The 12,133-nt window shown below is 39.7% G+C and overlaps 1 protein-coding gene across 2 annotated transcripts in view; it reads left to right on the top strand.

The window, feature by feature from the left end:
• The window catches only part of LOC124619575 (endoplasmic reticulum lectin 1), a 102,414-nt gene that overhangs the window by 41,828 nt on the left and 48,453 nt on the right, over positions 1 to 12,133 (top strand). For both annotated transcript variants that reach the window (XM_047146067.1, XM_047146066.1), the window contains exons 3-5: positions 263 to 346; positions 1,669 to 1,804; positions 5,773 to 6,031. In XM_047146067.1, the coding sequence (XP_047002023.1) occupies positions 263 to 346; positions 1,669 to 1,804; positions 5,773 to 6,031 (479 nt within the window). The remainder of the gene's footprint in view (positions 1 to 262; positions 347 to 1,668; positions 1,805 to 5,772; positions 6,032 to 12,133) is intronic.

Here is a 12,133-nt window from a genome sequence, read left to right as displayed (position 1 = left end):
ATATGACAAAATGTTATATGAACACAACATCAACACTAAATGATGCCATTTGTGATGAACCATTATACCTACAAGAAGTAGCGAATGATGAGATTGAGACTTTATCTGCAACATGACAGGTGCTGTGAGCTGTGTTTTTTACTTCTGGCTTCTAATTCACTTTCATGGATTACACTGATTCCATTATTTTATCCAGCTTTCAGAATGAGTTAAAAGTATATTTTTAGTCACCAGTGAAGCAGCTCTTATTATTTTTTTACAGGACTCTGTAGAAACATATGATGGGCAAAATCCACTTGAATTACTGTCAGCAGTGTTTCCACCGTCTGCACCGTGCTCTCATCGGGTAAGCAACAGTTTATTATCACAAAATAAATGTATTTAGAATTGAGAATTTGATTGTGAATGCAATGTATTAAAGTGAGCTGGAAATATTGACAGAACATGCAGGTAAAGTCTGATTTAGTAGCATCACTTCTGAAGATAAATCACAAGATCTTTGTTGTCACTAACTGGTGATAGCAGATCCCAAATATTATCTAGAGCTTTTCACTGTCCAGTGGAGTGTGTGCTGTTTTGAAACTTTTGTGGCAGATAAAAACAATGTACTGGATTGGGACTCAAACCCAGAACCTGCTTCTTTGGCCCACTCTCTCAGCCTTACTTCTGCCAGTACCACTCTACTACTTTCTGAACTTCATAGAAGTTCTCCTGCACAACTTGTGGGACTAACACTCATTGAAGAAAGGATATTGCAGAGAAATGGCATAGACAACGCCTAGGGGACTGTTTCCAGAATGCATTTGTCACTCTATAGTAGACTATACTCTATTTTGAAACTTCCTGGCAAGGGTCCAGGTTCAAGGCCTACTCCAACACACAGTTTTAATCTGCTAGAAGTTTTCATTAGTGGAGTTTGACAGTTACTGAGTTTATTTTTACAGCTGTGATATTGTGCATTCACTATTTTATCACTTCTTAGCATGTGAAATAAACTGAAAAAGTCAAAATGCATGAGAAACCTAATGCGAGCTCATAAATGCATCACCTAAAATGTGACGTCCCCCGTTCTCTTGGAATACAAATATTATGCTTTTGCACATGGCGGTTCCAGTACTAGAAATTGTGTATTATAAAGTATTTGCTACTGTCTGACACAATAATTCAATAACTGGCTAGGTGTTATTTATCCTGTCCAGAAGTAGTTAATACACCAGGGTACTTAAACTGTCTGTAAAACGTTTGTGAAAATATCACAGTTTATTTTAATTGATTAAGAGGAATTAAGATTATATTACCTGTGATTCATACAGTACACAACATTGAAATTCTACGAAAATGTTACTAAAGTATCAACACATTGTTGGGCTGGCTTATAAAATTTAATGCAGCCTGATTTGATTAACAATGCATTATTTTTGCTGATTTACTTATTATATGATGTGTGTGTCTTGCAAATTAGATAATCTATATGCAGCAATCAGACACAGTGGCACCTGCCAGCAAGGCTACAGCAAGGTGGTAAAGTGTTGATTGCATATTGAATACAATCTGTTACTTTCATTTTGTTCTTTATTCTCATTCCTGCTTTTGATTTTTTACTATTATACTTTCATATTTTTTAAGCACTCCCCTATGAGTATATTATTTATGTGCTTTTTATTTAAGCTTGAATCATACTGGACTTACGAGCTGTGTCATGGCAGATACATCCGTCAATTCCATGAAGAACGTGAAGGAAAGAGAGTGAAGCATCAAGAATTTTACCTAGGTCGATGGAATATGGCACAGTACCACAAGTTGTGTAAGTGAAACTGGGATGTTTAGTTAGCATTACCATTTTGTATTGACACACAGATTCCGAAACAATGTATTGACTTTCATGTATATGATACCTTTTTTTTTCACTCTGGTTGTAAGATTTTATTAAGATAAATCTGGGGAGTACCCAAAAATTCCTTCTTCATCTTCATCATCATTCAGTTTCTCATTTGCTGTATGGGATCTTAGTTATGACTACCAACCAGCTTTCCACCAGGACGAACAGCCACTGCCAGACTGTGACCAAGAGCAAAGTAGGTCATGCTTTGCCACAACATGCAGCTGAACATAACATGCTTGATTTCAATGGCTGCTTCACTACCTAAGCCATCTGGATCCTCCCCCTCCACCACCAGCTTTTCTGAAATGCGCAGATGAGAGATCCTTACAACACATCGTCCACTCCCGTAATTATCCCAGCCTCAGTGTACAGTAACATTCTGTCCCCACATTCCCCGCCCAATAGTTTTCACCCCCTCTTCCTATTACCTTCTCCTCTTTTCTTCTCCCATCTTCTTTGTGCACCGCCCTCTGCCAGTGCATCCACCTTTTGTTCCCTGCTTCTCTTCTTTTTCACTTCATTTTCCCCACCACCATGCCCCACAATCTCCCGACACTGTATCTGTTGGCAGTCTAGTCCCTGCACACTCTGCCAGACAGTGCTTCTCTCTCCTCCCACCTGTGCCCTGTTATCCTTTCCTCGCCTCCTTCAGAGTGCTGCTTCCATTCTGCATGACAATTGCTTTCTGGTCTGAGCTGCTGGAGTGGGCAGTCATATATGGATGAAGTGTACTTGCTTGAATGAATGAGTGAGTGGTGTGTGTTTCTATTTCTTTTTCTGAAGTTTGTGACTGAAGGCTTATGGGTAAGTGTCTAATTGTGCCTGTCAGCAACTTAACGTGTCATATTTGCGATAAGTAGCAATCTGTCTTTTTCTACATTGTTGTTAGTTTACTATTGACATTTTTTATGTTTTTTAATCTTGCCATTGTTTTCCATTAACTCTAATCCATTTGTCCACTATTATTTTTCATTTCTGTATTAACCTAGATCCATTTAGTTTTTTATGCCCCATATGCTTTACCTTGCCTCTGTTGCTCCTTACCTAGTATAGTTGCTATGAATGTATTTGGAAAGCTGTCTCCTTGCTTCTGTCTCCATTATACACTGTTTCGTTTGGTATACTTCTTCGTTTCACAGCAGTGTTAAGTTGATAGTGATCTCTTGTATATGTACTGTCTGTCCCCTTCTTCGTGCATACCTGACCATAGTTTTGTCGTATACCAAATACCTTTTTGCTGTTATGTTCAGTTTTTCCTCCTTTATTGACATCTTTTCCTTTTCCTTCACTGATGCCGATATCTGTTCATATTCTTAAGTTTCTTTTACATACTTGGATGTCCACCAGGGGATTCAACATTCTTTTATGAACACATGGTTGAAGAAAAAAGGGCTCCCAGATTGTGCAGTGCAACTTCAATTTTCTTTGTGCAAGTCTAACTGTCCTCGCCAAACAAGGTTGTACTACTGTTAAGAGACTGGCCATGTATTCAGGAGGACGATGGCTTGAATCGCTGCCCATCTGCTCTGATAGAGCTCTTCATACATCCACCCATCCAACAGAGCTTTTCCAAGGTTTCCCTCAATTAATTTAGAAAAATACTGGTATGGTTCTTGCTATAAGGCCACAGCGACTACTGGGCTCATCTTTGTCAAACTAGACCTCTAAGCATGTAAATATCTGTATATATAAAACATGTTTATTGGTTTTAATCCATCATATGTCCAGTATCGTAGAAGATGTGATCCACCCATGATTAAAACTACTACTATTAGTACCACCACTATCTATGTACTCCCCTCAATGGACGAATATAGGCCTGATGAACCAGGGGACCTGGAGCTGAGGACTGGTGGGTGACCCAGTTCTCTATAACTGATTGTAGGGATGCTCAGTGACCAGAATTAGGCAGGACAATGAAACATTGTGTGTGTCTTAGGGAAGGGGCATCTTTCCATAATCGCCCAAATCGTGAGTGACATATAAATCTTTAGTTTAAACACAACATCTACTTCAAGATGGACTGCATGCCGATAGGATGGATGACTGTTGAACGTGGTGTATACGCTCCAGGACAATTGGAAAATCTGGGAAAATGCGTGAATTTTTCTATTCGGAAAAAAGCTGAGAAAAACCCAACAGTTTTTTTAGAATTCCAGGTATTTGTCATTGTTTTAGTTTTCAGTAAAATTTTTATAATTGTGACTGGTAAGAATGATTTTACTTTAACCCGCTACTGGAGAATAATACTGCGACAATAAAACATAGAGAATAATACCAAAATAAAACTTGTAGTTGCAGAGAAAAAGTGTAATTTACAACAAAATACACTGCAAACGTATGAGCATGTGCCGAAAGCAAAATGTGGCAAAGGCTTTAGGATAAAAACTGTGCAATACTTTGGAAAACAGAGTGCTTTCAGTGAGCGTGACGTCACAGCTGTTTACATTTCTAACTGGTCCCAATAAGAATTGCAGAGTAAATTTTCTTTTAGGCAAGATCAATTATGTTATGTGTGAGAATGTGTGATGAAGTTCTTAAATCACAGAACATTTGACTCTCATTCAAAACTTAACACTTGAGGACCAGCCACTTACAAAAACTTTGGGCACAGAAGACCAGCCATTTAAGCCATTATTTAAAATTTTACTGGCACGTTTGTGTTTGATATACCTTAAAGGGTGACACACATCAAAGAAGACCAAGCTTTCAAGGTCAGTTATTCATATTTATTTTAGTTCTTTCATAGATTATAAATCATGCAATAATGATGGCAAAAAGAAAAAGTATAATTATCCTTAAAGAAAGGACGGGGGTGGGGGGGGGGGGGGGGAGTTCTTGAGCAGTTTTGCACATAATTTGCTTTTCTATGGAAAAGTCGAACTGCTTGACAGAACATGTATGCAGCCAGGCAACCCAGGAAATGTTCGGTGTACAGTAGTGAAATTTATAATTGTGCTTGTCAGAACAATATGTTAACAAGAATACCCAATTGCAGTAGAATCACACAGCACACTCAGTTTTGGCAAACATATTGTAACAGGCAAAGACCTGATGTACAATATCCCAGCATCAGAGCTGAGTGAACTGTGGGAAGTAGGGGTATCAGCTTGACACAGCATCATGAAACAAGTAAACTGAGAATCTGAATAAAATAGCATCTTTAATTCTTACCTTTGACAGTCCAAGATTACCTGAATACTTAGGAGTGGGATTTACCCATTTCACAGTACAGGTCTGTGACATGTAACCGAATTATTGCTGTGGTTCTCAAATATCTGGACATTCAATAATAGCTTATCGAGGCAAAGAATTGTGATCAACATGTGGATCACTTTTGGACATGCACCTGTAGTGGCATGCACCTCATCAATTGCTGTGGTAACGTTCATGTACCGAAGGTCGGTATATGAATATCGTAGGTGTTTACCAAAGCACAGCCCGTCATATTTGCTGTGCCATTTGCCTCTACTTCAAGAAAATGGTCACAGGTGAGCATAGTGCTGCACACTGGTGCCAGTTAGAAATTTTTATATATCATCAGTAATGAAACAAAAGGCAACAAGAAGTAAAGAAGTATCTATTGTAGTATCTCCATTAAATAGCAGAAGTGTCTCCCACCTCAACCCACCCCATCTTCTCCAATAATAGGCAAAGTGAAGCATCAAAGAAGAAATCTCTGCATACCATAGAATTATTTACTACGTTAAGTTTTTCATTTATTAATGATTTATGTAAAAGGAACATTTCTACTGATTGCTATGACTTTTTGCAGTAAAAGTATAGTGTAGTTTATTGTGTTTGGGGATTAATAGCATGGTTATTTACACCAATAGGTCAGTAGTTTGTCTAAAAGTATTGTTTGCCATGTTGGTTCATGTGTTCTGTAGTTGATGAACTGGAAAAACAAGCTAAAGAGAAGCAACCCATTCCAACAAAGAGAATTGAGGGAGTCAACATGCCGTACTTGGAAATCAATATGACGGATGGAACCATTTGTGATCTCAATCAGAAGCCAAGGACGACAAGAGTTTTGTATGTTTGTTTTGCCCATCCGAAACATGAAATTACTTCTTTGAAGGAGATTTCTACATGTGAATACGAAGTTATAGTGTTGTCACCTTTGCTGTGCAAACACCCTGGTTATAGGTAAGTTGTGATATTAGTTCTATGTTCTGTAATTGATAAGCACTATAGATATTATAATAGGAATGTGTTATTAGAATAATGAGCACACTCTTATGCTGTAACAGTTGTGTGTCTGATGTTTACAAACTCTCCTTACTTGTAACAACTTTCATTGAGTGTGCTGTTGGGGTCACAAAATGACTCTGATCTTGAACTAGGTTAGGTTCAGAGTGATATTCAGTTCCCTTCTCCATCACTTGCATTTCCACAGGTTCAGTCCTCTATTTATTGCCTTGTTCATAAACCTCACTTATTATGTTGGTTCCTTTTTCCTCATGCTGTTTTTCCTTCCCCATCCCCCCACCCCTCGTAATTCATTTTTCTCTTGTTGAAACAGGAGAAAAAAATAAGAGTAAAATAGAGGGGACACAAATAGATTTATACAGCTACAGGCATTTCTTCTACCAAGAGCGGCCAGGATAGAGGTGCGGCAAATGATCAGTGTGACTGATACTGGAATATGTACTAGCTACAAGTTTCAGGTTCTGTTGTTGAGCTGTTGGTCCACAGAGCTCTACATCCAATTTATGCAAATATTACTGCAAAACTGTGTGTTCCCTTCAGAAATACTGATTTAACATTTCTGATGGTGCTGTGAAATATTTTATCTATCCTTCATCATGAAACAAACTAATGCAGGTTACTCGCATACTTAATATTATCTCCAGTAAGACTAACCCATTGTCCATTTCAGTTACCCATCCCCCTCCTCCCACCCACTCCCAAGAAGACCCATTTTGTAGTTCCCCTCAGCGTGACTATTGGTACCTAAGTGAGTACATCTTTTCTTTGTGCTTGCACAACCTGTTTTACTATATTCAGTTAGAGCACACATCATAATCATCTCATTTCTTTCATCTCTCAGAGTGACTTGTCCCAGCAATTTATCAGGCTTTAGATATCTATCAGTAGTCTTTCTAATCTGTTACGTAAGCACTTGCATTTTCTACACTATAAATCACAATATTCTTATATCAACATAATATATGACTTGATATTGTCTGTGTAACTGACAACAGTATATTCGATCAAGAAGTTTGTAATGTTTTGGCTTGTCACACAATGTATCCATTACTGTACAAGCAGGGCTGTGTATCTTGGTTTGCTACTTCTTGATTGCTTCTTACATATGCTCCTAGTCACAGTTGTATATTCAACTGGTTGGCTCTTATAAGCATTTTTGTCTGTTAGAATAATTTGAAGAGTAGGATTCATCTCGGCTGTTAAAGAAATGGTGAATTATGTTTTGTACCGCTTCTGTCACGAGTCGTAAGACTTATTGTGATTGATATGATTTCTGTGTGTATACTGGTATATTACTTAAATGCTGTTCATAATGACAGTGCAGTGCAATCGAAACAGTTTTTCTTGTAATGGCAAACAGAACACTTTCTGTTCAAACAAATTTCGGGCTTGCAGCCGGTCGTCGTTCAATACATCGCACGATATTTCAACTGGGCACCTGCCAGTCATCTTCAGGTGAGCCGTCGCAGACTGGCGAAAACGTCCTCCGTTCCGCAATATATAGCGTACTGTAACTATTCTGCGCATGCGTCGAAAACTTGATAGTTGAACCACACTGCCCGCCGGCAGCGCCCTCGCTGGTGGAATAGTGGAATTCAGTCGCCCTCTGCGTTGCTGTTTGCCACAGCCGTCGACACACTCTGTCGTCTTTGATTTGAGCAAATCGTGGAGATGATGGGATTCCATGCACTGTCCAGCTCGTAACCACTGTCACGGTTTAACAGATTTTCCGCCAGTCATATTTCTACGGATTCTTTAATAATGGAGTCCCAGAAAGACGTTGCTGTGGACAAAATCATTGTTTTCTCATACTCCATTGAATGTCCAGTAGAAATACAATGTTCAGCAATAGCGGACTTGCTTGGCTGCAAAAGGCAGGTGTAACGTTGATGTTCAGTGCAGCGTTCTTTCACGGTGCGTGTGGTTTGACCTATGTAAGCCATACCACATTGGCACGGTATCTTGTAAATTCATGCCTTTCGTAGTAACAGATTGTCCTTAACTGATCCCACAAGGTCCGCAATCTTCGATGGTGGGCGCAAAACCACTTTTACCTGAAATTTCCGGTGGATTCTTGCTATTTTAAATGAAGTGTTGCCAACGAAAGGAAGAAAAGCTAAAGATTGTTCCGGCATGTTGTCCTCTTTATTCACTTCCTACTTCTTGGTTTTAACTGTTAGTGCCCTGTTAATCTGCCAGATGGAATACCCATTTTCGCTGAATACTGTCTTTAGAAAGGCGAGTTCTTGAGGTAAGCTATCTAGATCTGAAACAGTATGAGCTCTATGAACAAGTGTTTTAAGCAAACCCATGGTTTGCGATGGGTGATGGCAACTCGATGCTTGCAGGTACAAATCAGTATGAGTGGGTTTCCGGTAAACTGAATGCCCTAGAGAACCATCATTCTTCCTTCGAACCAGGACATCCAAGAAAGGCAAACAACCATCTTTCTCTATTTCCATGGTGAACAGGATGTTGCTATGAATGGAGTTGAGGTGATGTAGAAACTCCATTAATTTATCTTCTCCATGAGGCCACACTATGAAAGTGTCATCCACATACCGCCAAAAAAAAAAAAAAAAAAAAAAAAAAAAAACCTGTTGGCTTCAGGGCAGCTGATTCAAGCGTTCTCTCTTCAAAATCCTCCATATAAAGGTTGGCCACCAAGGGAGACAGGGGACTACCCATGGTGACACCATCAGTCTGTTCAAAATATTCTTGATTACACATAAAATAAGTTGAGGAAAGAGCGTGCCTGAACAAAGCAGTGATATCAACAGGAAACATGTTACCAATCAGTGTCAAAGAATCTGCAAGAGGAACTTTTGTAAAAAGTGAGACCACATCAAAACTTACTAGAAGGTCTACACTGCTAAGACGAAGAGCCCCCAGTCTATTGATAAAATCAGCTGAGTTTCGTATGTGATGTGAGCACTTGCCTACGAAAGGTCTCAGTAAGGAAGCGAGATGTTTAGCTAAATCATATATAGGAGCTCCAATGTTGCTCACTATTGGACGCAGAGGAAGACCCTCTTTATGAATCTTTGGAAGGTCATACAGTCTTGGAGGTACACAACCATGTGGTCTTAACCTCTTGATGGTCTCTTGCGGTAAGGAGGAGAAATTTAATAGTTCTGAAGTTTTTCGTTGCACACGTCCTGTAGGATCATAATCAATCCTCCTATAGGTAGAGTCACTTAGCAGACCATACATCTTATCTTTATACACACCACGAGGTAACAAAACAGTTGCATTACCTTTGTCAGCTTTCAATACCACTACGTCAGGGTCCTCTCTCAGATTTCGTGTTGCAGCCCTTTCTGCAGAGGTTAAATTACCGCATAGAGTAGGAGCCTTCAACAGAGCACGGCAAGTTTCCCTTCTTATTTCGTCTGCAGCATCCAAAGGAAGATGTCGTACAGCTTCTTCAACACCACTCAAAACACTTATTAATGGTGGTGCTGTAGGTGTAGGTGCAAAATTGAGTCCCTTGCTTAATACAGACATCTTCTCCATGAGATTGACAACGGAAAGTCGTACCATTATCCCTTCTAGCGACGGCTTCTGTGGCAACAGTCGATCAATTTTTGATATCTGCCGACGATTAGCATCATTGTGGATCCACTCGAACTTGGCCGAAGTCACTCCATCAACCCAGTCCCATGATACGTCCAATAGTGAGCAACATTGGAGCTGCTACATATGATTTAGCTAAACATCTCGCTTCCTTACTGAGACCTTTCGTAGGCAAGTGCTCACATCACATACGAAACTCAGCTGATTTTATCAATAGACTGGGGGCTCTTCGTCTTAGCAGTGTAGACCTTCTAGTAAGTTTTGATGTGGTCTCAGTTTTTACAAAAGTTCCTCTTGCAGATTCTTTGACACTGATTGGTAACATGTTTCCTGTTGATATCACTGCTTTGTTCAGGCACGCACTTTCCTCAACTTATTTTATGTTTAATCAAGAATATTTTGAACAGACTGACGGTGTCGCCATGGGTAGCCCCCTGTCTCCTTTGGTCGCCAACCTTTTTATGGAGGATTTTGAAGAGAGAGCGCTTGAATCAGCTGCCCTGAAGTCAACAGTTTTTTTTTTTTTTTTTGGCGGTATGTGGATGACACTTTCATAGTGTGGCCTCATGGAGAAGATAAATTAATGGAGTTTCTTCATCACCTCAACTCCATTCATAGCAACATCCTGTTCACCATGGAAATAGAGAAAGATGGTTGTTTGCCTTTCTTGGATGTCCTGGTTCGAAGGAAGAATGATGGTTCTCTAGGGCATTCAGTTTACCGGAAACCCACTCATACTGATTTGTACCTGCAAGCATCGAGTTGCCATCACCCATCGCAAACCATGAGTTTGCTTAAAACGCTTGTTCATAAAGCTCATACTGTCTCAGATCTAGATAGCTTATCTCAAGAACTCGCCCATCTAAAGACAGTATTCAGCGAAAATGGGTATTCCATCTGGTAGATTAACAGGGTACTAACAGTTAAAACTAAGAAGCAGGAAGTGAATAAAGAGGAGAACATGTCGGAACAATCTTTAGCTTTTCTTCCTTTCGTTGGCAACACGTCGTTTAAAATAGCAAGAATCCTCCGAAAATTTCAGGTAAAAGTGGTTTTCCGCCCACCATCGAAGATTGCGGACCTTGTGGGGTCGGTTAAGGACAATCTGTTACTACGAAAGGACGGAATTTACAAGATACCGTGCCAATGTGGTATAGCTTACATAGGTCAAACCACATGCACCGTGAAAGAACGCTGCACTGAACATCAACGTTACACCCGCCTTTTGCAGCCAAGCAAGTCCGCTATTGCTGAACATTGTATTTCTACTGGACATTCAATGGAGTATGAGAAAACAATGATTTTGTCCACAGCAACGTCTTTCTGGGACTCCATTATTAAAGAATCCGTAGAAATACAACTGGTGGAAAATCTGTTAAACCGTGACAGTGGCTACCAGCTGGACAGTGCATGGAATCCCATCATCTCCACGATTTGCTCAAATCGAAGACGACAGAGTGCGTCGACGGCCGTGGCAAACAGCAACGCAGAGGGCGACTGAGTTCCGCTATTCCACCAGCGAGGGCGCTGCCGGCGGGCAGTGTGGTTCAACTATCAAGTTTTCGACGCATGCGCAGAATAGTTACAGTACGCTATATATTGCGGAACAGAGGACGTTTTCGCCAGTCTGCGACGGCTCACCTGAAGATGACTGGCAGGTGCGCAGTTGAAATATCGTGCGAAGTATTGAACGACGACCGGCTGCAAGCCTGAAATTTGTCTGAACAGTCAATTCGCCGGGAAAATTTTAAAATTCACAGAACACTTTCTGTTGTTTATAATGTAGATTCAGAAATGCTGAATGTGAAATTCTTTACTATTAATAAAAATACTGTTTCACAGGTATTTTAGTCTTTCATAAGTTATTACATTCAGAGATAGCTGTCATTTTATGTGTTATTGGTGACTACATCATTTCTTATTCTTTAGCATAGAATAGTGATCTTTTCATGAGAAGAAAAAGTTTGGTGTACCACAGATGTTTTTACTTGCCTTAGTGGCACTGCTACTACTTTCTAATGGCCAGGTAGAGTGCTCTTATTCACTCAAGCTGCTGTTCCTCTTTGCTCACTTGTAAGTCGTCTTGGTTACCATCAGGAAAGAAACAAGATTTTAATTTCCAAACTTTGAGTTACGAAAGATTTAACAAGAAAATTTAAAACAAAATAAATCATTTTCTCACCATTCCTTGCTTTTACCTCTTGCATGTAAAATAACTCATTCATGTTGAATACATATATCTGGAAACAATGAATTGGCATATTTTTTTTGTGAAATATATGATACTTGACAAACTCTTTTTTCTAGATGGCAGCAAATGTGGATTTGGCTTAGGTTACGAACTGGATACAAGGATATATGACTAACCACATCATAGAAGAGCCTCTTAACTGTGGGCATATTAATGATGGAAGATAGTTTAGCTTCCAGAGCTAAAACACAGACACACACACACTACCCTTA

The sequence above is a fragment of the Schistocerca americana genome, chromosome 6 (assembly GCF_021461395.2).
Source record: "Schistocerca americana isolate TAMUIC-IGC-003095 chromosome 6, iqSchAmer2.1, whole genome shotgun sequence".
Classification (NCBI taxonomy): Eukaryota; Metazoa; Arthropoda; class Insecta; order Orthoptera; family Acrididae; genus Schistocerca; species Schistocerca americana.
The sequence above is the reverse complement of the archived record's forward strand: the minus strand, read 5'-3'. Positions and strand labels throughout refer to the sequence as shown.